The 27,397-nt window shown below is 37.3% G+C and overlaps 1 protein-coding gene across 1 annotated transcript; it reads right to left on the reverse strand.

The window, feature by feature from the left end:
- On the reverse strand, positions 1 to 27,397 carry LOC103601807 (zinc finger protein 585A-like). Its single transcript, XM_008586224.1, has 7 exons — positions 27,337 to 27,397; positions 8,067 to 8,193; positions 7,727 to 7,819; positions 2,527 to 3,413; positions 1,173 to 2,448; positions 608 to 1,007; positions 1 to 249 (listed from the first exon to the last, which is right to left on the reverse strand). The coding sequence occupies exons 1-7, from the start codon at positions 27,373 to 27,375 to the stop codon at positions 9 to 11; spliced, it is 3,063 nt and encodes a 1,020-aa protein (XP_008584446.1). The 5' UTR covers positions 27,376 to 27,397; the 3' UTR covers positions 1 to 8.

The following is a 27,397-nucleotide window of genomic DNA, read 5'->3' on the forward strand; positions in this document are numbered from 1 at the left end:
ACTGAGGGTCAACTTTCAATTAAAAGCTTTTCCACATTGTTTATATTCAGGTTTTCTTTTTCTCCTGTGGGAGTACTCTGATACGTCCCAAAGTATGACTTGTTAAAGGTTTTTCCACATTCATTACATTTGTTGCACTTCTCACTTGTGTGAGTTCTCTCATGCATGCTGAAGGCTGACTCTCTGTTGAAACCCTTTCCACATTCTTTACATTCATATTGTTTCTCAATCATGTGAATTCTCTGATGCCTGCTGAGGGCTGATTTTCAGTTAAATTTTTTCCACATTCTTGGCTGGCCAGTTAGTTCAGCTGGTCAGAGCACAGCCTTGTAACAACCAAGGTCATGGATTCAGATCCCTGAACCAGCCAGCCACAAACAAAAAAAAGTTTTCCACATTCTTTAAACTCAAAGTTTTTTGCATGTGAGTACTCTGATGCATCCTGAAGTATGACCTATGGGTAAACATTTTTTTACATCCATTACATTCGCAGGACATTTCACCTGGGTGAGTTCTCTGATGCATGCTGAAGGCTGTTTTTTGGTTAAAAGCTTTTCAACATTCCCTACATTCACGTGGGGTCTCACCTTTGTGAATTCTCTGATGCCTGTTGAGGTACGGTTTTTGGTTAAAAGCTTTCCCACATTCTTTACATTCATACGGTTTCTCACCTGTGTGAATTCTCTGATGCATGCTGAGGATCGACATTTGGTTAAAAGCTTTCCCACATTTTTTGCATTCATATGGTTTCTCACCTGTGTGAATTCTCTGATGTGTGCTAAGGTGTGACTTCCGTTTAAATGCTTTTCCACATTCTTTACACTCATATGTTTTCTCACCTGTGTGAATTCTGTGATGCATGCTGAGGTGTGACCTTTTTTTAAAAGGTTTTCCACATTCTTTACATTCATATGGTTGCTCACCTGTATGAATTCTCTGATGCCTGCTGAGATGGGACTTTTGTTTAAAAGCTTTTCCGCATTCATTACATTCATAAGGAATTTTCCCTGTGTGAGTACTCTGATGCAACATGAAGTATGACTTGTTAAAAGATTTTTGACATCTGTTACATTCATACGCCTTCTCACATGGTTGCATTCTTTGATGCATGCTGAAGTCTGACTTTTGGATAAAACCTTTCCCACATTCCTTACATACAAATGGTGTCACACCTGTGTGAATTCTCTGATGCCTGCTGAGGTGTGACTTTTGTTTAAAAGCTTTACCACATTCTTTTCCACATTCTTTACATTCATATGGTTTCTCACCTGTGTGAATTCTCTGATGCATGCTGAGGTTGGACTTTTGGTTAAAACCTTTTTGACATTCTTTACATTCATATGGTTTCTCACCTGTGTGAATTCTCTGATGCCTATTGAAGACTGACTTTTGGTTAAAAGCTTTTCCACATTCTTTACATTCATATGGTTTCTCACCTGTGTGATTTCTCTGATGCAAGCTAAGCATTGACTTCTGTTTAAAAGCTTTTCCACATTCTTTACATTCAAATGGTTTCTCACCCGTATGAATTCTCTGATGCATACTGAGGATCAACTTATGGTTAAAACCTTTCCCACATTCTTTACACTCATATGGTTTCTCACCTGTGTGATTGCTGTGATGCAAGCTAAGCGCTGACTTTTGTTTAAAAGCTTTTCCATGTTCTTTACTTTCATATGTTCGCTCACCTGTGTGAATTCTTTGATGCCGGCTGAGGTGTGACTTTTGTTTAAAAGCTTTCCTACATTCTTTACATTCATATGGTTTCTCACCTGTGTGAATTCTCTGATGCATGCTGAGATTGGACTTTTGGTTAAAACCTTTTCCACATTCTTTACATTCATATGGTTTCTCACCTGTGTGATGTCTGTGATGCAAGCTGAGCATCGACTTTTGCTTAAAAGCTTTTCCACATTCTTTACATGCATACGGTTTCTCACCTGTGTGAATTCTCTGATGCATGCTGAGGATTGACTTTTGGTTAAAAGCTTTTCCACATTCCTTACATTCATATGGTTTTTCACCTGTGTGATGTCTGTGATGCAAGCTGAGCATCGACTTTTGTTTAAAAGCTTTTCCACATTCTTTACATGCATACGGTTTCTCACCTGTGTGAATTCTGTGATGCATGCTGAGGATTGACTTTTGGTTAAAAGCTTTTCCACATTCTTTACATTCATATGGTTTCTCACCTGTGTGAATTCTCTGATGCATGCTGAGGATTGACTTTTGGTTAAAAGCTTTTCCACATTCTTTACATTCATATGGTTTCTCACCTGTGTGAATTCTCTGATGCCTACTGAAGATTGACTTTTGGTTAAAAGCTTTTCCACATTCATTACATTCAAATGGTTTCTCACCTGTGTGAATTCTCTGATGTCTGCTGAGGATTGAATTCTGGTTAAAAGCCTTTCCACATTCTTTACATTCATATGGTTTCTCACCTGTGTGAATTCTCTGTTCGTGAAGTCTTGACTTACTGTAGAAAACTTGACTTTCTTCACATGCATATGGATTCTCACTTATGTGAAGTCTCTGATATAGGGTAAGGGCAGAATTATGGTAGAAAGTTTTCCTACATTCATTACATTCAGATGATTTCTCACTTGTGTGAATTGTCTGATGACAGTTGAGAAGTGAATTCTCATGAAAGTTCTTGCTATACTTAGTAAATCCATAGGACATTTCCTCTGTTTGAATTCTGTGATTCATAGTAAGGTCTGACTTCTGATGCAAAAATTTCTCCTGTCCATTACATGGATAAAGCTTCTTCCCTGTACATGTTTCCTGATATAAGGTAAGATATGATTTCTTGATAAAAGATTTCTGACATTCACTGTATTTATATTTCTCTCCTGTGTGTATAATCTGATGTTGAGCAAGTTTAGCCTTTTTATAGAACAGTTTCCCACATACATGACATTGAAAAGTTTTCTTTTGGGCTATAACAGTTGATTTATCACAGGCTTTCCCATATTCGTTATATTTACAGGTGATCACACCCATATGAATCTTCTTATATTTAAACATTGTTGGCACTGAGTTCAAGGATTTTCTTTTTCCACTGTATTCAGAAGGTGGCCTAGTTTGAATCTTGGGATGCTGACTAAGATGCTTGTGCTGTCTCTGTGATTTCCCAGTTATATTATGGACATCAGATTTCTCTCCAGCATGTAGGTCATCAGTCTCTTGAAGTGCATTCTGACGTACATTAAATTCCTCATGCTCCACTCCTGAATATCTTCTATCATTTATCACCAGATTTAAAATATGCTCTGAACTCAAATTTAATGATTTTACTAAATCAACTCTCTCCTCAGTTGATCGGTTCCTGCTGATGATTACACCTTGCCGGAAGTATCTACTGTGACTTTCTTGGCTGCTCTCAGCTAGGTGACTGGCTATCTGGACATCTGAAATGAGAAAAAATAACAATATCCATTAACCACACATAAGCATATTTTATTGCATGCTTATGTAAAGGGAGAGAGGTTTCTCCCAATCCTAGTAAAAGAAGATTTTATAAAAATCAATAATGGATATTGGCTTCATGAGTATGTGGGTTTTCTTCCTACTGACAATGTTATCTTATATTAACACATTTTCAAAAATTATGTAACTTTTTCTTTACTTCTATATTCACTTTTTTCTTTTTTGATATGATGAAATATGTGATAATTTTTACCTTCTAATTGTAGTTTTGAAATAGCTGCTTCTCACATTCCTTGTGTTTACACCTTTGAGACTGTTTTATTCTTAAATCAATAGTGCTTATCACCTGCTCCTCTTTTTCTCATTCTTCTGCTTTGAAAATGGCTAGGTTTTCCTTCATTGGCTCTTTCAGATTCAAGAGTGAGGCAATTTTTCATCACATATAAAGAATGATTGAGGTTAATAATTTTGCATTCATGTTTTCATACTTTATCCTCTTCCCTAGAAAATGGTAATAGGTATGTGGAAGTTTAACAAATAATAAAATCTACTTTTCTCCACCCTAAGCAGAGCCAGCCACAAATTACTCATTAAATGTGACATCCCATGCTTCTCAGAACCGTTAGTGTACATGAAATTTCAGTCCACCCCTCCAGACAGCCCTCTCCTGTTGGTCTGAAGTATTTGGTTCTGAAACCAAGGCTGTGAAACCATCTTTGTAAAAGGTTTTTTTGACTCCTAAAATCGACTTGTGTTCTGAAATTCTGGAATAAACTCCACTTGATAATTCCTTGTTCATGAAAGCTTTAGTATTATGCATTGGAATTTTGAATAATCTGCAAATAAAAAAGTGGTCTCCTGTACATTTCTACTTTTCTTTGTTGTTTTATAATGATGTCTACAAAGAGAAGAGAAAAATACAAACTTCAAATGACATTTGTTATAATCCGTGTGTGTTGCTGTAACAGAAATACCTGAGTCTGGGTAACATAAAGAACAGAGGTTTATTTGCCTTATGATTTTCTGACAGCTGCATCTGGCATGGGCCTCAGGCTGCTTCAACTCATGGTGGAAAGTGGCAGGCAGTTGGCAGACACAAGCAGATCACATGGAGAGAGGAAGCAAGAGAGACTGGAGGTGCCCAGTTCTTTTAAACAACCAGCTCTCACGGGAACTAATAGAGCATGAACTACCTCATTACTCCCCCCACCTAGGGAGAGCACTAATCTATTCATGAAGGATCTGCCCCCATGACTCAATCAGTTTCCAACACTGCCACATTGGGGATCAAATTTCCACATGAGTTCTGGGAGGACAAAACACCCAACTCCATCCTTCTGCCCCTGGCCTCTCAAACCTCATGTCCCTCTCACATTCAAAGTACAATAATTCCATCCCAACAATCCCAAAATTCTTAGCTTTCTCCAACACCAACTTAAAATTCCAAACTCCAAAGTCCAGTCTCATCTGAGACCAAAAGCAAAAGGCCTCCCAGCTGTGAACTGGTAAAAATCAAAACCAAATTTATCTACTACCAAGACACAATGGTGGAACAGACATTGGGTATACATTCCCATTCCAAAAAGGAAAAAGCCAAAAGAAAGGAGAAACAGGCCCCAAACAAGCCCAAAACCCAGGAGGACAGACATTAAATCTTAAAGCTCCAAAATAATCTTCCTTGACTCCAAGTCCTGCATCCTGGGTACAATGGGGCATGTGGACTCCCAAAGCATTGGGCAGCCTTGCTTCCACAGCTCTGACAGGCCCAGCCCAGTGCACTGCACTGGTGCCTGCAGCTTTTCCAGGCCTGGGTTGCACATTACCATTGACCCTACAGTTCTGGGGTCTGGATGGCAGACCTGCTGCCTTGGCTCTACTAGAAGTTTTGCTGGTGAAGGCCCTCTGTGAGGGCTCTGACCCTAATTTCCTGCTCACCACTGCTCTAGTAGATGGCCTCTGTGATGGCTCTGCCCCTGTGACAGGTCTCTGCCTGGGCCCCCAGGCTTTTCCATACACCCTCTGGAATCTAGGTGGAGGCTGCCACACCTCCACTGCTCTTATATCCTGCTGGCCTGCAGACAACACAATGTGGATGCCACTGAGGTTTCAGGATTCTACTCTCCAGAGCTGCTGCACAAACTACACTTGAGGCAGGGATGCTCCAGCCACAGCAGCTGGGATGCTGGTAGCTTGTTCCTGAGGGCAGCTGCGTCCCAGGTCTGTCCTCTGTGACAACTCAGTCCTTCTAAGCCTCAGGACCTCTGATGGGAGGGGCACCCTTCCAGACTTCTGAAATGCCTTCAGGGCCACTCTCCCATTGTCCTTCCTATTAGCATCTGGCTGCCTTACCCCAAGTTAATGCCTTTAGCAATCAGTTTATGTGCTTCACACTTGTGTTTTTCTCCTGCTCTACACTTCTCTACCAAATGGCCAGGCTACAAACTTTCCAAATCGTTACACCCTGCTTCCCTTTTAAGTTCTGGCTTTATATCAGCCTTTGCCACCATAACTCAGAGTAGGCTGTTAGAAGTAACCATGCAGCTTCCTTAATGGTTTTCTGCTTAGAAATTTCTCCTGCCAAACATTTTGGTTCACCACTCTTAAGTCCCACCTTCCACAATGTCCAAGGGTATGGACACAATGCATCCAAGTTCCTTACTATGTTGTAGCAAGGGTTATCTTTTGTCCAATTCCCAATAAGTTTCTCATTTCTGTCTGAGACCTCATCATCTACATGGCCTTTACTGTCCCTGTTTCTATCAGCATTCTGGTCACAAAGATTGAACCAATCTCTAAAACTTTCCAAACATTCTCACATCTTTCTTTTTTTTTTGTCTTTTTTCGTGTCCGGCAACGGATTGCAACCCTCAGTGTCGCCCCCGTACCGGACTGGGAACGGCAACGGGATCGCAACCCTCGGTGCTGCGCCCGCACCTCGCTCAGCCAGTGAGCGGGAACCGGTCTGTATGTGGGATCCGAACCCTCGGAGGGAGCGCCACTGCGCTCCCAAGCGGCGCACTGTAGCAGTGCACCACCGGGCCGGCCCACATCTTTCTGTCTTAACTCCTCCAAACTCCTCCAACTTTTGCCTAAAATCCAATTCCAAAGCTGCATCCACATTTTCAGGTATTTGTATAGCAACACCACACTCCTGGTACCACCTTTCTGTATTAGTCCATTTGTGTTGCTGTAACAGAAATACCTCATTCTGGGTAATTTATAAAGAACAGAGATTTGGCTTATGATTCTGGGACAGCTCCATCTGGCACAGGCCTCGGGCTGCTTCCACTCATGGTGGAAAGTGGCAGGCAGCCGGTAGGTACAAGCAGATCACATGGCAAGAGGAAGCAAGAGGGAGAGAGAGGAGGTTCCCAAGTCTTTTAAACAACCAGCTCTCATGGGAACCAATAGAGTGAGAACTCACTCATTACTCCCTCCACTTAGAGAGAGAACTAATCCACTGATGAGGAACCTGCCCCCATGATTCAATCAGTTTCCAACGATGCCACATTGGGGATCAAATTTCCACAAGTTCTGGGAGGACAAAACATCCTAATTTCATCAACTTCCAAACAGCAATCTCAGCCTCTCATCTTGAAACCACTGATTCACTTGCCCTTGGCACCCAGAGTCTCCTAGTTCCTCTGTAAAGTCCAGAACTATCCTCTTCCATGCCCCTATGATGTTTTCTTTAGCTACATAATTTCTTATGTGCTGGTACACAGGCTCACATGTGGTCCTTTTTTATCAACTTCATAAGTGATACCCTACACTACTTTGGGATTCTACCAAGAATCCCCACCAGAAAAAAGGCCCTCACCAAATACAGCCCCTTGAACTTGGAGTGGCTGAGATCCCAAGCAGAACAGTAACAGACAGCTTGTTTCTTTATAAATTACCCAATTTCAGATATTCTGAGTAAAACAGATATTCTGTTTTAAAACACGCACACACACAAAAAGGATAGAGTCTGAAAAACCATCTCCATGAGATTGAAGGACACAAGGACAACTGACAATATTGAAAAAGTGAATAGCAAAAATAAATGTCAAAGAGAAATGTGGGGATTATATTTTAAGAATGTTCACAAAAAACAAAACCCCAGCAAAGTAAAATATGCAGATATGTATCTGTGAGTGCATCTAAGAGAGTATATAATACATGTGTTTGATGCATGGAGTTGAGCCAGCTTCAGCTCAGGGACCTGGGGAAAAATTGCCAGAAACAGCTGAACACAGCCAAGATCTGCTGGGTTTTATTCTTCTTGGCCTCTGCCCAGTATGTGCTTACTAACCTGGGAGGCTTTGGTTTGGGTGCTCTTCTATCATGCATGGCTCTGTTCCTTTCTCCAACTTGAGGATCACATCAGGTTTACTAATGCAGTACCCTGTTAATAGGAAGTAACATAGGACTTTATAAAAGTACAAAGTGAGATCCTTGGAAGAATGACAAGAGTTCAGCTACAGAAATTACGCAATAAAAAAGCCAATTTGAATCTTTTCTGAGACAGGGATGACATGTTTTTCATTAAATGTAATCTTACCAAATAGCATAAAACCCTATAAATCATTCCTATGTTTATAAAAAAAATAACAAAGTATATCTCTTGAATGATACTGGGGAGTTTCACTCACCCAGTGACACCAGGCTGCTATAGATCTCCAGCATGACATCCCTGTACAAAGTCCTCTGAGCATCATTCAGGTCCTGCCACTCCTCACAGGTGAAGTCCACAGCCACATCGTCAAATGACACTAATTCCTGTAATGGCACATCGATGTCAATTCAAGCCACCAGCGCTGGGTCACAAACAGGAATCTCAGAGTTCACATTTCAGTGTGTGTTGTATGTATTAAATAAGATGCTGCTTTTTGGGACTCCACGTGGTGTAGGGAAAAAAAAAACACAGCAGGAATATCCTGTCACTGTAATGATATATTGATTACTAAAAATATGATTACAGAGCTTACCTTATAGCTAATAACCATCGTTGTTGCTAGTGATAAAGGTACGAATAAAATGTTGCTTCTCTAAGGAGTTTATACTCAGGTATGAAGACATAAATATCAATACATACCTGAACCAGTGTGTTAGAACAAGTTCAATAGAGAATGCAGTAAGAAAAACAAAATATAATTCTACATTGTATTCTGTTTCCACTTTACTGAAGTGAAGATGTTAAGCCTGTCCATGTGAACCATATGTTCTCACGAATATGAGGCAAGAGCAAAACTGTAGTCAAAAGAGCAAAGGAAGACACCCCACGTTTATGGAACTACACATGGCACCATGTCTAGATGAATGCTTGTGAGCAGTGATAACAGATACACACAATATTTAAAAATATGCACAATGGAATGATTCTGCATTTAAAACATTTGTCTATTTTAAACAGTAAAACATTCATTTGCTGTTTTTTAATTACTTATACACTGAAAGCATATATAAACACACTCCAAAATTTCCTTCCCACATACTAAAGCATTGCTTGTGTCTGCATGTGACTGAACACTGACACTTTCTAAACCACAGGGTGTAAATGTAGTTTTGTAAAAACAAATCACTTACATAACTATACTTACAATTTAATAGTCACCCACTAGAAAGAGTAAGGAAAGAACATTGGAGAGAGTCTGAGGGGAAGAAAACAGGGTAATGGAAGACTAGCTATGCAGAACACAGATCAAGCCTGGCCAGTTACTCACTTGGGAGAGCATGATTCTAGTAACACTCAGGTCATAGGCCCACATCTCTGTACTGGCAACCCAATAGGAAAAAAAAAGAATAGATAGAACATAAAGCAGTAAGCATATAGAAGAGGGAAGTAATACTATGAAAAAGAAAAAGAAACAGAAATAAAAAGCAGGAAGACACTGTGGTATTAAATTCCTGTGCAGAAAATAAAAGCATGTTTTATTCTCAGGCTCTCTACATAGCCACAGCTAATGAGATACTGGCACTGTAAAGTATATTTTGAAGAATGGCAGAAAAATATAATGGGTAGAAATGAAACAAACTTCAACACATTATACTTGAAATATCTGTGGGAATGTCCAAATGGCAATTGGACACGATTCCAGAGTTCAAGAGAGAAAGAGATCTAAGCTGAAGATAATGACTTGGAAATGTATTAGTCCATTTCTGGTGCTTATAACAAAATACCTAGGAATGGGTGATTTGTTAGAAAATGAAATTTACTGCTTGCAGATTCAAAAGCCAGAAAGTCCAAAGTCCAGGGAACACAGCCAGTGAAGGCCTTGGTGGAGACGACAGTGACCCAGGGGTCTCACCTGGTAGAAAATGGCAGAGCAGAAAGAGGTTAACCTCTTATTTGTTCTTGTTTTAAAGCCCTCAGAACCACACGCCTGCCCACCATTATTAACCCATTCATTACATCTTGGTCCTATGATGTAATCACATCTTCAAGGTCCCACCTTTCAATGACCTTAATAGGATCTCCCACCATATTAACAGTGTCACAGTGCAGGTCAGGTTTTTGGGGGACACTCAGTCCAAAGCAGGAAAGCATCAAAATTTCGATGTTACCTGAAGCTATCAGAATAAGTAAGCAAACTTAAGAGAGTCCAAGAAAAATAAATTGAAACAAAGGACAGAGTTTGCAGAAGCACTCTATCTTTAAATATGAGACAAAAAGCAATAGACTGTGAAGTACAAAAATAAATTTCCTAAATTTATTCCACAATTAAAGGGGAACTCAGTATTAAGAAGTCTACCAATCAATCCATCTTGTATTTACTTTTTTTTTTTTGCACTCGGTGTGGTTTCAAATCCAACATATTCATACTTCTATGAATGTAAATCCTTTATTTTTATTGATTCATTTACTTAAAAGATAGCTGGTAAGGGAATCTTAACCCTTAACCTTAGTGTCCTCAGCACCATGCTCTCCCAAGTGAGCCAACCAGCCATCCCTGTATGGGGATCCAAACCCTTGGCCTAGGTGTTATCAGTACCAAACACTCCAAAAGTGAGCCATGGGCCAGCTCCAAAAATCCTCTAAACAATTACGTAGACATTAGAAAGATACACAGTGGGAAGGCAACTGACCAGTATAGGGATTGAACTGTGGTCCTTAATATTATTGGCACCATACTTTCACCAACATGGTGAGACTGAACACAGCAGAGGAAAAAAAATCTCTGGGCTTGAGGATACATCAAAGAAATTAAGAACTGAAAAGTATACACACACAAGAAGTAGACAAAAAGGAACAGAACATAATATCCAAAGACTGTTGGAGAATGACAAAAGTTGTAACATAGAGTAAGAAGAAAACCAGCAAAAGAAGACAGATGGAGAAAAATAAAAGAAATGTTTAAAACAATAATGTGTGATAATTTCCACTAATTAATATCAGGCACCAACCAAAGATCAAAAAGAGAATTAAAGGAATAAGTGAAGGTACAATAAAAAGCTTAAAAAAAATTTTTTTTATTGCAATACAGTTGATTATACATTATCTTTGGGGTACAGCATTGAGTATCAGCACGTATGTTCAATATGTGATGTTTAAATCAGGATTAGTATATATCCTTCATTATATAATGTAACCAATATTTGTGGCCCTTTACCAATTACTCCCTGCCCCAATACCCTTGACCATCTCCTACCTATGGTAACCTCAGTTCTGTTTTCTTCTCATAAAGTTCAATGCATTATTTATTGTGATGTGTTTCTTGGTTTACTTATATATTTTATTAGATCCCACACACAAGGACATGCAATATTTCTCTTTTTGTTCCTGGCTTATTTTACTTATACTCTTTACTAAGTTCATCCATGTTGCTGTGAATGGCAATATTTCATTCTTTTTATGGCAAAGTAATATTCCATTCTGTAAATATAAATTTTCCTTATCAAGTCATCCAATGATGAAAATTTAGGTTGGTTCCAACTACTGGCTACTGCAAATGGAGCTGTAATAAACATGGGAGTACAGCTGTCCCTTCTATATGATTATTTCCAATCCTTTGAATACATATCCAGTAGCAGGATTGCTGAGTCATTTACAGTACTATCTGTAGCTGGTTGAGGAACATCCTCACCATTTTCCATAACTGCTGCACCAATTTACAGATCCACTCACCATATAGTACGGTTGTTTTTTCTACACCTTCTCACCAGCATTTGTTATTCTCTGCCATTTCGATAAAAGGAAGTCTGTTTGGAGTGAGATGATATCTCAGCGTGGTTTTGACCTACACTTCAGCTGCTGAGTGATGTTGAGCATTCTCATGTGTCTGTTGGACATTTCTGTATCTTCCTTTGAGAAATGCCTGTTCACCTCCTTTGCCCATTTAAAAAATCAGACTATTTGTTATTTTACTGTTAAATTGTTTCAGTTACTTGTATATTCTGGATATTAATGCTTTGTCAGATGCATAGTTTGCAAATATTTTCTCCCACTGTGTAGGCTGTTCTTTTGCCAATGCAGAAGCTTTTTAATTTGATATAATCACAATTATTCTTTCTTTAGTTGCCTATGCTGTGGGAGTCATATTCATAAAGTCTTTGCCTAGTCCTACTTCCTGAAATGTTTCTCCTATATTTTCTTTTAAGAGTTTTATACTTTCAGATCTTATATTTAAGTTTTTAATCCAATTCTTCTAATCCAAGAGCATGGAATATCTTTCCAACTTTTTTTGTCTTCTTTAATTTCTTTCAACAGTGATATGTAGATTCCATTGTAGAGATCTTTCACATCCTTCATTGACTATATTCCAAGGTATTTTATTTTGGGGGTTACTATTGTAAACGGAATATAGCTTTCTTGACTTTCTTTCTGCTAGTTCAAAAACACTACTGATATTTGCATGTTGATGTTATATCCAGCAACTTTACTGAAATTGTTTACAGACTATAAGAGTTTTTTTGCAGACTTTTTAGGCTTCTCTCTCTATAGGATCATGATTCCTGCAAACAGGGACAATTTGACTTTCTCTTTTCCATTCTGGATGACCTTGCTTTCTTTCTCTTGCCTGAATGCTCTGGCTAGTACTTCCTATGTTACGTTAAATAACAGTTGAGGGCAGATATCCTTGTCTTGTTCCCATTCTTAAAGGAAAAGCTTTCAACTTCTCATTCAGAATGACAAAGACATTAGGTTTGTGATAGAGTTTGTATGTGTTGTCCCCTCCAAAACTCATGTGGAAATTTGATTCCCAAGTGGCAGTGCTGTAAACTGACTGAGTCATGGGGGTGGATCCCTCATGAATGGATTAATGTTCTCCCTGGGGGGGTGGGGGATTAATGAGTGAGTTCTCCATTACTTCCCATGAGAACTGGTTGTTTAAAAAGACTCTGGCACCTCCACTCTCTTGCTTCCTCTTGCCATGTGATCTGCTTGTACCTGTCAGCTGTGTGCCACTTTCCACCATGAGAAGCACCCTGAGGCCAATGCTAGATGCAGCTGTCCCAGAATTGTAGGCCAAATAAAACTCTTTTCCTTATAAATTACCCAGTCCCAGTTACTTCTGCTTTAGCAACACAAAACAGTCTAATATAGTTTGTCACATATGGCTTTTGTCATGTTGAGATACTTTCCTTCTATACCTAATTTGCTGATGTTGAATTTTGTCAAATGCTTCTTCAATGTCTGTTGAGATGATCATTTTTTTTTTTTTTTTTTTTTTTGCTTTTTTTTAAAGATGGCCAGTAAGGGGATCTTAACACTTAACTTGGTGTTGTCAGCACCACACTCTCCCAAGTGAGCCATGGGCCAGCCCCCAATAATATGGTTTTTGTCCCTAATTTTGTTGATGGATGTAGTGTATCACATTTATTGACTCGTGTATGTTGAATGATTATTGCATCCCTGGGATGAGTCCTACTTGATCATGTTGCATAATTTTTTGGATCTGTTGCTGTATTCTTTTCACTAATATTTTATTGAGAATTTTCCCATATATATTCATCAAATATATTGACCAATAGGCTTTTTTTTTTTTTTTTTTTCTGTGGTGTCTTTGTCTTCTTTGGGGATCAGCGTGATGTTTGACTCATAGAATGAGTTTGGGAGAATGACCTGTCTCAATTTTTTGGAAGCGTTTCAAAAGAATTGGTATTAATTGCACATTAGAGGTTTGGTAGAATTCAATAGTAAAGCCATCTGTTCCTGGGCTTTTCTTTGTTGGGAGACTGCCAATTACTGCTCCAATCTCTTTGTTTTTTATTGCTTTGTTTAGGTTTTCTATGTCTTCTTCATTCAGTCTTGGTAGTTTGTACGTTCCCGGAAATCTGCCCATTTCCTCCAGGTTTTCAAATTTATTGTGCATAGTTGTTTATAATAATCTTCAGTGATTCTTTGTTTCTGTGGTAAAGGTTGTGATGTCTTTTTCCTTTCTGATTTTTGTTTTTCCTGTCTTCTCTTCTTTCTTTAGTTAGCCTACATAAAGGTGTATCCATTTTGATTATCTTCTCAAAAAACAACTTTTTGTGTCATTGATCATTTGTTTTATTTTGGGGGTTCTATTTCATTTAGTTCTGTTTTGATCTTAATTACTTCTTTCCATCTACTAGTTTTGGGATTGAATTGTTCTTATTTGTCTAGTTCTTTGAGAAGTAGTGGTAGGTTACTTGCAGTCCTATTCTTCCAATATAAGCATTTATCACAATCAATTTCTCTCTTACTGATTTTGCAGTATCCCACATGTTTTGGTATGATATATCTTTATTTTCATTAGTTTCAAGAATTTTTTTGATCTCCTGTTTAATTTCTTCTTGGACCCATATGTCATACAGGTGAATGCTGTTTAACTTCCATGTATTTGTAACATTTCCAGAGTTTTATTATTGATTTCTATTTTTGATCCAATGTCATCTGAAAATATACAGGAAATATCTATCTTTGAAAATTTGTTGAGATTTGATTTGTGACCTAAGATGTGGTCTATCCTGGAGAATGTTGCTCATGCTGGTGAGAAAAATATATATTCTGTGGCTGCTGGATGAAATGTTCTGTAGATGTCTGCCAAGTCCAATTGGTCTGAAGTGCAGTGTAAATCTTGTGTTTCATTCTTGTTGTGTGTGTGTCTAGATGATCTGTCCAGTGTTGACAGATGGGTGTTCAGGTTCCCACCTACTATGATATTTGAGTCTATCTCTTCCAATAGGTCTAATAGTATTTGCTTTAGTTATCTGGGTACTCCAACATTGGGTAAATATATATTTATGACTGTTAAGTTTTCTTACTGGATAGATCCCTTTATCATTATAGAGTGACCTTTTTTGTATCTTTTTATGGTTTCTGGTTTAATGTCAATTTCATCTGACATAATAGCTACTCTTGTTCATTTTTGGTTTCCAGTTACATGGCATATCATTTTCCATCTGATTGCTTGTCTGTGTGTGTCTTTACAGGTGCATTGAGACAGTATATATCTGGCTCTATCCTTTTAATCCCATCAGTTAGTCTATCTTTTGAGTATGGGATTTAATCCATTTACATTAAGTTATTTTTAAAATGTGTTGACCTGTTCCTGCCATTGTATCGATTTCATTTATTTACTGTAACAAAGTTGATTGTATGTATATGTGGAATACAGAGTTAAACATCAATATTTCTGTGCAATATGTGATCCTCACATCAGAGTAATTATTACATTCAACAGTATACACTGTCACTGATATTCATGACCCCTACCCATTCCTCCCACCCCCTCCCTTCCCATTTCTAGTAACTTCAGTTTTCCTTTCAAAAGTTCAATGTATTGTTGTGAGTGTTGTATCTTTCTTTCTTTGATTCATATGTTTATTATTTCAGCTCCCATTTATGAGTCAGAACATACAGTATTTCTCTTTCTGTGCCTGGCTTACTTCACTTAATATGATTTTCTCTAAGTTCATGCATGTTGCTGCAAATGGCAAAATTTCATTCTTTTTAAAATCTGAGTAATAGTCCATTCTGTATAAACATCACATTTTCCTTATCCAGTCATCTGATGATGGAACATTTAGGTTGGTTCCAACTCTTGGCTATTGTAAATAGAGCTGCAATAAACACAGGGGTGCAAGTATCTCTTTGACATGACATTTTCATTCCTCTGGGTATATGATCCAGCAGTGGGACTGCTGGATCATATGGCAGTTCTTTCTGAAGTTATTTATGGAATCTTTACACTGTTTTCCATAATGGCTGCACGAATTTACAGCCCCACCAACAATGTAGGACGTTTCCCATTTCCCCACATCCTCACCAGCACTTGTTCCTCTCCATCTTTTTGATGATTAGCATCTATCTGCAGTGAGATGGTATCTTAATGTCGTTTTGATTTGCATTTCCATGATGCTGAGTATTTTATCATGTCTGTTGGCCATTTGTATATCTTCCTTTATGAGATGGCTATTCAGTTCCTTTGCCCATCTTGTAATTAGGTTATTTGTTTTTTCACTGTTGAGTGCTTGAGTTCCTTGTACATTCTGGATACTAACTAACCCTTTGTCAGATGTGTGGTTCACAAATATTTTCTCTCACTTTTATTGCTTAATTTTCTCTATTTGTTCTGTTGTTTCTTTTGCTGTGCAGGAAGTCTGTAATTTGGTATAATCCCATTTGTTTATTTTTCCTTTTGGTGTCTGTTTTGGGGGTCATATTCATAAAATCTTTGCCCAGTCCTATTTCTTGAAGTGTTTCCCCTGCATATTCTTCTAGGAGCTTTACAGTTTCAGGCCTTCCATTTAAGACTTTTTCCAATTGAGTTGATTTTGGTCTATGGTGAGAAGTACAGGTCTAGTTTCATCCTTCTACATATGGATGTCCAGTTTTCTCAACACGATTTATTGAAGAGGCAATCTTTTCCCCAATGTATGTTCTTGCTGCCGATGTCAAATATCAGTGGGCTGTAGGTTTGTGGGTTGATTTCTGGGTTTTGTATTCTGTTCCATTTGCCCAAGTGTCTGTTGTTATGCCAGTACTATACTGTTTTGGTAGCTATACCTTTGTAGTATAGTTTGAAGTCAGGTAGTATTATGCCTCCAGCTTTTTGGTTTTTATTTGGTTTTTGCTCAAGATTGCTTTGGCTATTCCAGGTCTTTTGGTGATCCATATGAATGTCAGGATCGCTTTTTCTGTTTCTGTGAAGAACATCATGGTATTTTGACCAGGACTGCATGCAATCTTCCCAAATTGCTTTGGGAAATATGTACATTTTCACAATGTTAATTCTTACAATCCAGGAGCAAGGAATGTCTTTTTGTGTCCTCTTTAATTTTTAATTTTTGTGTCATTTTTACTTTCAAGTGATTTGTAGTTTTCATCGTAGAGATCTGTCATCTCGTTTATCAAGTAGATTCTTAGGTTTTGTTTTGTTGGGGTTTTTTGGTAACTATTATAAAGGGGCTTGCTTCCTTGAATTCATTTTCTCCTAGTTCATTCTTGGAGTATAAAGATTCTACTGATTTTGGAATGTTGGTTTTGTAATCTCCAACTTTACCGAAGTCATTTGTCAAGTCTAAAAGAATTTTTGTAGAGGTTTTTGACTATCCTATATATAGTATCATGTCATATGCAAACAGGGACAATTTGACTTCATCTTTTCCAATCTGGATGACATTTATTTCTTTGTTTTGCCTGATTACTTTGGCTAGTACTTCCAGTACTATGTTGGGTAGGAATGTTGAGAGTGGGCACCAATATCTCTTTCCCATTCTCAAGGGAAAAGCTATCAACTCATCCCCATTGAGGATGATATTGACAAATGGTTTGTCATATATGGCTTTTATTGAGATGCTTTCACTCCATACCTAATTTGCTGACCTTGTCAGGAAGGGATGTTAAATTTTGTCAAATGATTTTCTACATCTATTGAGATAATCATGGCTTTTGTCCTAGACTTTGTTGATGTCATGCATCACATTTATTGTTTGGCATGTGTTGACTTGTCATATATGGCTTTTATTGAGATGCTTTCACTCCATACCTAATTTGCTGACCTTGTCAGGAAGGGATGTTAAATTTTGTCAAATGATTTTCTACATCTATTGAGATAATCATGGCTTTTGTCCTAGACTTTGTTGATGTCATGCATCACATTTATTGTTTGGCATGTGTTGACCCATCCTTGCATCCCTGGGATGAATCCCACTTGATCATGGTGTATAATTTTTTTGATGTGTTGGTGCATTCTGACTGCTAACATTCTGTTGAGGATTTTTGCATCTATGTTCACTGAAATATTGACCTATAGTTTTCTTTTTTTGTCATATCTTTGGTTTAGGTATCAGAGTGATACTGGCCTCATGGAATGAGTTGGGGAGAATGGTATCTGTTTCAATTCTTTAGTTTCTAAAGAATCTGTATTCCTCTTTAAAGGACTGGTAGAATTAAACAGTTAAGCCATCCAGTTCTGGGGTTTTCTTTATTGAAAGACTTGATTACTGCTTTAATCTCATTTCTTGTTATTAGTCTGTTCAGGTTTTCTGTCTTCACGGTTTAGTGTTGGTAACTTGTATGTGTCAGGAAATGTACCCTTTTCCTTCAGGTTTTCAAATTTGTTGGCATATAGTTGTTTGTAATACTCTCTAATAATTCTTTGTATTTCTGAGGTATCAGTTGTTATGGCCTCTCATTTCTGATTTTTGTTATTAGGGTCTTCTTTTTTTATTTAGTATTGCTAAATAAAACAAATTCTACTCTGATCTTAATTATTTCTTTCCATCTACTAATTTGGGTGTTAGATTATTCTTGTTTTTCTAATTCTCTGAGGTTTAGTGTTAGGTTGTACATTTGAAAGCTTTCTGTTCTTTTGATGTAAATATTTATTGCAATAAACTTCCTTCCCTCTTATTACTGTTCTGTGTCCCACAGGTTTTGGTATGTTCTGTCTTTATTGGATTCCTAGTTTAATTTCTTCTTGGACCCATGGGTCATTTGGGAGCATGCTGTTTAATGTCCATGTGTTTATATAGTTTCCACAGTTTCTTTTGCTATTCATTTCTGTTTTAATCCATTGTGGTCTAAAAAGATACTTAGAATGATTTCAATTGTTTAAATTTTTTGGTATTTGCTTTGTGACCTAACATGTGGTCTGTTCTGGAGAATGTTCCATGTGCTGTTGAGAGAAATGCTTATTCTGTGGTTTTTGGATGAAATGTCATGTAGATTTCTGCCAACTACAATTTGTCTAAAGTGCAGTGTATATCTTGTGTTTCTCTGTTGATTTTTCACCTAGATATCTGTCCAATGTTGAGAGATGGGTGTTTGGGTCCCCAACTATTACTGTATTTGAGTCTATCTCTTTCTTTAGATCTAAGTGTTTCCTTGATATATCTGGAAGCTCTCATGTTGTGTGTGCATGTACTCACTACTGGTATGTCTTCTTCCTGAATAGATACCTTTATCGTTATACAGTGACCTTCTTTATCTCTTTTGATGGTTTTTCATTTAAAGTCTATTTTATCCAATATAACAACAGCTACTCCTCCTTGCTTTTGGTTTCCATTCATACGGTGTATCTTTTCCTACCTGTTCACTCTGTTTGTCTTTACAAGTGAAATCTGACAGTGTATAGTTGGCTATACCTTATTAATCCAATCAGCAAGCCTGTGTCTTTTGTGTGGGGTCTCTAATCCATTTGCATTAAGAGTTATTATTTAAATGTGTTGAATTACTCCTGTTATTCTATTGATTTTTGTTGGCTATATTAAATACCTTTTGTTCCTTCCATTTTATAGTTTGTCTTCCATGTTTGTTTCTTTGAGGTAGTTAGATAGAGGGTTTTCTCTTTAACATTTGCATTTTTGTTCTATTAATAGGTTTTGTTCTTTCTTGTGCATTCATAGTAAGGATTATTTCTGTTCAGATGCCAGATGCAGTACTCCCCTGAGGATATCTTGTAGGGCTAGTCGTGTGGTGGTGAACTCCCACAGCATTTGTTTTTGTGGGAAGTATACTCTTTCTCCCTAATTTCTAAATAACAGACTTGCTGAGTATAGTATTCTTGGCTGGTGATTTTTGCCTTTTAGAATTCTGAATATTTCATCCCATTCTCTTCTGGTCTTTAAGGTTTCTGATGAAAAGTCTGTTAGTCTGATGGGGTCTCTGTCACAGATGACTTGACAATTTTGCCTTCTTGCTTTTAAGATTCTCTTTGTCTTTCAGTTTTGCCAATTTGAGTATAATGTGTCCTGGAAAGGATGTTTTTGGATTGAATTGGTTTGGGGATCTTTGAGTCACCTCAATCTGAATACCAACATCTCTCCCTACACCTGGTAAGTTTTTTTTTTGCTTTTAATTAATGAATATGTTTTCAATTCCTTTTCCTTTTTACTCCCCTTTTGCAATACCCATGATTTGGATATTTGTGTACTTCAGGTTGCCTGCTTGTTGTCTTAGAATTTTTTTCTTTTTTGGGTCTACTGTGGTTATTTCAAAAAGGCTGTCTTCAAGATCACAAATTCTTTCTTCTACTCATTCTAGCCAGCTGTTAATGCTCTCGGTTGTGTTTTTTATTTCATTGAATGACACTTCCAGTTCCACACAATCTGTTATATTCTATTTTAAGGCAAGAGCCTCTTTGTACATTTCCTCCTTCAGATCCTGGACACTTTTTCTCATTTTGCTGTATCATCTGAGTCTTCTTGTATCTCATTGAGTTTCTTTGGAACTGTCACTTGAAATTCCTTTTCAGAAATTTCAAGAACTTCTTCCTCTATGCAGTATTTGAAAATTATTATATTCCTTTCGTGGTGTCATCAGTTTTATTTTTCATATTTCTAGTATCTCTGCACTGGTCTCTAGTCATCTGGTAGAGCAGTTGCATTTTCTAGTACTTGGAGTAGGCTTTGAGGAGAGGAAGTTCCTTTTGTAGATGTGTTTTATACTGACCATTGAATGGAGTGTTTTACTACTGGTTTCAGGTAGATGCAGTAGTGTAGTCTCCATCTAGGTACTTTGGTGAAAGTCAGTGTTGGAATTGTATACGGGTTAAAAAAAAAGAAGAAATCTCAAAAAAATTTTAAAATATTTTTAAAAAATAAAAGTGAAAATGCAACTTATCAAAATTTGTGGGATGCAGAAATAGGTATGCTTTCAAAAATTTACAGTATTGAATACATATATTAAAAAAGAAACACCTAAAACCAATACACTGTTTCTATCTTTAGAAACTACGAGAGCAAATGAAATGAAAAGCAAGTAGAAAAATAAAAATTAGAGTAGAAATAAAATTTTTAAAAATCAAGACAAAAATTATCAACAAAAAAATTGATTCCTCAAAAAGATCAACAAAATTGATAAGGCTGAAGCTAAGATAACTAAAAAAATAATGACACAGGACAGAAATTACTAATATCAGAAATGAAAGGAAGGACATCACAACAGAACCTGTGGACATTAAAAAAATAAATACTATGAACAACTCTGAACACAAATTTGATAACCTAGTTGAAATGGACCAGTTCCTTGAAAGACACAATTTCCCAAAACTCACACACATTAGAGTCCAGTAGTAGAATAGGCCTACATCTGCTATGAAATTTGAGTAAACAAATAATTTTCAAAACAGAAAGCACATGAGCCAGATGTGTTTACTTTGGAATTCATCCAAACATTTAAAAGGAAGAAATTATACCAACTACATATCATCTACTTCAGAGAATAGAAGATGAGATACATCACAACTCATTCTACAAGGGCAGCATTTCCTCAATACCAAAACCAGACAAAGACATTACAAGAATAGAAAAATACAAACCATTATCTCACATGAACATACATGCAAATATCTTCAAGAAAATATTCAAAAACCTAATCAATGTTTAAAAAGAATTATGCACCACAACCAAGTGGCTTCATCCCAAGCAGGGCAAGGATTGTTCAATACTTGAACATCAATTAATGCAATTCTTCACATCAAAACACTAAAAACAAAGAAATCAGACAGTCATATGAATAAATTCAGAAAAAGCCTTTAACAAAATACAGCACCCATTCATCATAAAAACTCTCAATAAACTAGAAATAGAACTAGGGAACTTCACAACTTGATAAAGACTATCTACAGGAAACTAGTTAACATTATTGTTCATGGTGAAACACTCAAAGCTTTTCCAGATAATCAAGAACAAGGCAAGAATATGCCCTCTCACCACTCCTTTCAACATCACACTAAAAGTACTTCATACTGTAATAACAGAAGAAAGTGAAATAAAAGATTACAGACTGGGAAAAATAAACCAATAAAAGTGGCTTTGGTTGTAGGTAATACGAGTATCTGTGTAAAAAATTCTGCTAAACAAATGAAAAAACTCCTGGAATTAATAAGTGATTGTAGCAAAATTGCAGGATACAAGGTTAATAAACAAAATTTTATCACGTTTAAACACACCAGCAAGGACCAAGGAAAATCTTTAAAACTGCAATAATATTTATCAGAACCTCAAAAAATAAAATATTTGTAAATCATCTATGTCATAAGAAATTAACATCAAGAATGCATACATAAAAAAACCTTCCACACCTATGCAAAAACAAAACAAATAATCTATTTAAAAAACAAGCAAAAGATGGGTTGGGCTAGTTAGCTCAGTTGGTTAGAAAGCAGAATTGTAACACCACGTTCAAAGGTTCAGTTCCAAATACCAGGCAGCCACCCCAACCACCCCCACAATAAAATAGCAAAGAAACTGAATAGACATTTCTCCAAAGAAGATACACCAATGTCTAACAAGCATGTGATAAGATGCTTAACATCATTAATCATTAAAAAATGCAAAACCAGAATGAACTATTACTTCACACTGAATAGAAAATAACAGGTTTTGGTGAAATTGGAATATTACTATGCTGTGGGTGGCAATGTAAAATGGTACAGCTCCTGTACCATTTGAACAAAAACAAAGTGGTTTCTCAAATAATTAAAAATAGAATTGCCATGTGATTCAGAAGTCCACGTTCTATGTATACATCAAAAATAATAGCAGAATCTCCAAAAGATATTTCCACAACTGTGTTCATAGCAGCATTAGTCACATAGTGAAGTGGTGCAAGTATCCCAACTGTCCATCCATGAATGAATGGATAAACTGTGGCATGTACACAGAAAGGAATATTAGTCAGCCTTAAAAAGAAATAAAACCTTGACATATGCTATAACAAGGAACCTTGAAAATATTATGCAAAGTGAAATAAGCCACTCACAAAATCACAAGTATTGTGTGGTCCCACATCTGATATGAGTCAGATTTTTAGAAACCAAAGTACTACAATGGTGGATGCCAGACACTACAAGGGGAAAACTGAGTGTTGTCATTTAATATATATAGAATTTCAGTATTCCCAGATAAAGAAAGTTCTGGACATCTCCTACACAACACTGTGAATATACATGACACTGCTTAAAGGTAAAAAATGGTTCAAATGCTAAATTTTTTGTTATGTGTATTTTTCTTTATCAAAACTAAAATTAAATTATTTTAAAAAGCAATAGATGGAACAAACTAAAATATTTAAAAATATATGATTAACTGAAAAAAATAATTTAGGAAAAGAAAAGCATAAAAGTAAAGCATTAAAAGGAAGATGAGACAACAATAACAAAAAAAAGCAAAATGGCAGACCTAAATCTAACCCTATTAATAATTAGTTGAAATGGAATTAGACTAAAACTTCTACTGAAGGCAAAAATTATCAGATTTGATAGGAAAGTGAGATACAACAATGTGCTATCCAGAGCCATACACTTTAAATATAAAGAGAAACACAGACTAAAAGTTAAAACATAAAATAAAATTAAAAATACTATGCAAACACTGATTACAAAAAGCTTAAGTGGAAATATTAATACTAGCCAAAAGAAGCTTCAGCACAAAATATATTACCAGAAATAAATGGAGCACTGAAGGATGTGGGCCACACTATTGTCTCACATAGCATGGAAAATGGAAAGGGTATCTCACCCTCTCAGAGGCCTGTGTCAAAGGAGACTTGTGTGAACAATGGGAAAAGTATGACAAGTGTGACCTGGCCTCCTCTCTTTGCCACTGATAAAATATGAGATGAGAGATAATGTAAAGAAGGCTGGCTGGCCAGATCATTGGGATGTTTAGAGAACAGTTCTGATAACAACAAGGTCAATGGTTGGATCCCCACATCAGCCATACACCCATAAATAAGTAAACAACAATAAAATAAAGAAGGATGTTCAATTTTCAAAGGAAATAAAAAGGAGCCAGAATTTGATGAGTTTGAAATAAAACTACTTTTCAATCCAAGTTTTTTCCAAGAAAATATTTTCAAGCACAGAAACTACTTTGTGGCAAGAATCAAACTGTTTTGTAAAAAAATAAAAGCCAAAATCCCCAAATATTTCCAGCATTCTAAGTACCATAGGGTGAGATACACAGACAGTGCCTAATAAACAAGAAAATTTCTTAAGAAATTGTTGTCTCAGAGAGAAAGGGAGGCTAGAAAAAAAAAGTCTTAACACAGAGGTAGCATTGGTTGAATGATTTAGTACAATGGAAGCCCGTGCTTTTTAAAGATGTACACAGGGTAATTTCTTGTATCAAAAGGGCAGAATCAGAAAAAATATTTTTTAAAGGGTCACTGGATTTTCAACTTGTATTACCAAAAAATAGGCAAAGAAATTGGTCAACTGAATGCCCGGTGGCGCATTCAGTTGAGTGCGGTGCTTGGGAGTGTGGCGGCGCTCCCGCCGAGGGTTCGGATCCCATATAGAGACCGGTCTGCTCACTGGTTGAGCGCGGTGCGGGCGCGACACCGAGGGTTGCGATACCATTGCTGGTCGCGCTACGGGCGCGACACTGAGGGTTGCGATCCCGTTACCAGTCACAAAAAAAGACAAAAAGGGGGAAATATAGAGACCGGTCTGCTCACTGGTTGAGCGCGGTGCGGGCGCGACACCGAGGGTTGTGATACCATTGCTGGTCGCGCTACGGGCGCGACACTGAGGGTTGCGATCCCGTTACCAGTCACAAAAAAAGACAAAAAGGGGGAAAAAAAAAAAGAAAAGAAATTGGTCAACTGTAAACACAGTCATTTAAGAAAAACAGATATTGACAGAGAATAGTGAGAGCCCACAGGGCAGCATGCAGAAGCAGGAGGCATCTATTCCAGAGACCAGAACAGGGCCCTAATCAAAGAACTAAACCAGGTGTCCAATGGTCATAACTAACTGCTCAGACCAGTGCCTGCAGGGTGCCACCCCTTCCCACCTACCTTGTCTGAAAGTAAGTGCCCACAAGTTTATGCCAGTCTCCTCACTGTGAGCTGGCCATGTGTTGAGGAGATGAAGGTAACAGGTCACTGGACATGATTTCATTGGGTTTTCACCCAATTGCATAACAGTAGAAGTTTTCTAGGGCTCTTGAGAGCGGCAAGAGATATTTTGCATGTGGTTTTTGCATGTGGTTGAAACTTGTGGCCAAAGAGAAAACTGTAGTCTTTTAAAGATTGCTGGAAATTCTTACTATTCCCCTTACTGAGAAGTGGAATCTAATTGCCTTCCTCTTGAATCAGGGCTGGTCTTAGTGACATACTTGACTAAGAGAATGTGATGGGAAACATGGTTTGGAATCTGAGTGGAGATAACAAGAAGCATCACAGTCCCTGCCTGGGCCTCTTGTACATTTGCCCTGGAAGAAGCCACACAAACTTGACTTCTTTGAGACTGCCAGCATCTGAGGAATTCCACTTGGCCACAAAGAGAGGGCTGGATGTCTGTCCAATGTCCTCAGCCAGTAGTGGTCTTCTACTTGAGAACAGACAAATCATGCAGCAGCCAACTATCACTGCCCTGTACAGTCTATTTACCCACAACAACGCAACATGGAGTAAGGAAGAAATTCTTACTGTAAGCAAGTTTTATGTTACTTTGTTATGCAGCTGATCATTGGAACACCAAACAAGTCATTAGAGACCATAGACAGTACTCTGAATGCAACAGGAAGCATGCAGGGTCACACTGAACATGAGGTTCAAAATAAATAAAGCCACCATTTCACATCTTTTGTTATATCTTAAACACTAACTGAGAATGTAATCTTTCAGTTAACTACTTGGTCACTTTCCTTAACAAACTGTTAGCTACAGTTCTAGTTTATAAACATATGGATGACTAATGCACACATCCATTTTTATCATTCATTTCTAAGTGATTACCCAAAATAGGAGTAATAAAATACAATCTGTAAGAAAGTTTAAATACATGATGGGTCTTCTTGAACTAGAAACAGACAAGTGTTCAGTAAGAAATCTACACATAGAATCACCAACATCAATTTATAGAAGGAAAATATACAAATTATAAAAATTTGCCATTTCTATTTTATTCTTTGCAAACCTTTTTTGTTGGCTCTTGATCAAACGTGTCCCATTAACTCCTAAAGGCTTTCTCCCCTCAGACTCCTAAGGATGTCACCACATGCTGACTAGAAGCACAGGTCACCAGGGACTGAACCTCATCACCCAGGAAACACACCCTTCAGTCTCTTACAAGAATATTTCCAGTGGAACACAGTTACTCTCTTTATAAGTACCAACACCTCCTCCCCCCTATACAGGCAGTGTATACAGAAATTAGAATAAAATGAAAAGAACAAGCAAACAAAAGCAGCAGGAATTGACACCAGAAAAGATTAGACTGAAGAAACAGGGAGGAATCCAAGAAAAATCCCATTTCACTGACTTGGGTCACTGGCAGGATGGTAGTGATATCACATCCAAGAGAAAAGAAGTAGACGTCATTTTCATTTCAGATTCACTGGCCTTAAGGTGCCTTTTAAATAAATACAAAAAGCAGTCAACAGAGAGTTCAACCTATGAGCCAAAGAAAAGGGAAGTAATACAAAAGGGAAAAAAGCTAAAGAGAACCAAGAGTGCAAACTACAGAGGACTAACTCAGTCAAGAAGAGCACAGTGAGAAGAACAGCACCCAGAATGAAGCACTTTGATGAGCTATGTTATGAAGAAAGGAGAAGAATTCCGGGAAAAAGAGAAAAAACCATCAGTAAGGGCATGAGAGAAACTGACTAACACAGAAGAATTTTCAGGAGATCATGAACAGCAGTTTCAAACATGGCAGAAGATTCAAGTTAGAAAAAGACTAAAGAATAGGCACTGGATTTCACTGTAATTTAGGTGATAATTCCAGGTTTTATCCATGAACCACATACAGTCTTCCAAAGCTGTACACAAACCACAGGACACGTGAGTGAAGTTATCTTGAACCAACAGCCTCAGTCAAGGTACCAGGTGACTAAAGCTGCATTTGCAATCCAGGCAATGCTAGCATGAGAACTGCCCAGCTAACTGCACCCAACATGTGGATCCATAGGAATTCAAGAAAATAAAATGGCCTGATATTTTAACCCATTGGGTTTTGATTTGTTCTTACACAGTGAATGTTAAATGACAAATCTAAGCCACAAGGATTCGGTATGTTTTTAACAAAATTATGTGGGGAAGAAACTCTTAAAATACATAAAACTTTACAGACTGTTTATTAAGTAACATATGCCTTAGCACTTGCTAACCATTTCCACTGCAGAAAGCTAAAAATATTTATTTACCAGGTGGCAGCCAAAAAGTTTCTAATAGAGACGGTATTTCAGAATTTAGTGCCAGTAAATCTTCATCTCCCATGAGAATTTGGCATATTCTTTTCTCATATTCCATTCCAATCATGTAAAAGTAGTATCTGCCTTTTTGCTATGACATCAGAAAGACCAGAGACAAATATTTACTCAACTTAGATGACTCTGAGATCTCATAACTTACTAAACCTACATGCAAACTCTATCTTACATATGTACATTTCCATCAAGCTGAGTCTTACTCATTTCTACTTTTCCATTTCAATTCATGCTCCCCATAATACCCAGGTAATACAATGGGAAAAATGAGAAATAAATAAACAGACAACTCACCAGAGATTTATTCATCATTTCTTGCTCTTGATAATGCATAGGGCACTATGGCAGCTCAGCT

This window comes from Galeopterus variegatus, unplaced genomic scaffold (genome assembly GCF_000696425.1).
Source record: "Galeopterus variegatus unplaced genomic scaffold, G_variegatus-3.0.2 Scaffold3890, whole genome shotgun sequence".
In the NCBI taxonomy this organism is placed as follows: Eukaryota; Metazoa; Chordata; class Mammalia; order Dermoptera; family Cynocephalidae; genus Galeopterus; species Galeopterus variegatus.

Excerpts from the sequence above, each read along its gene's own strand:
- LOC103601807 (XM_008586224.1), bottom strand. The coding sequence starts at position 27,375 with ATGCATTATCAAGAGCAAGAAATGATGAATAAATCTCTG. Across the intron at positions 7,820-8,066 it reads TAGCAGCCTGGTGTCACTGG|GGTACTGCATTAGTAAACCT; the intron begins GTGAGTGAAACT and ends TCCTATTAACAG. Across the intron at positions 250-607 it reads CAAAAACCGTACCTCAACAG|GCATCAGAGAATTCACATGA; the intron begins GCATCAGAGAAT and ends AGCCCTCAGCAG.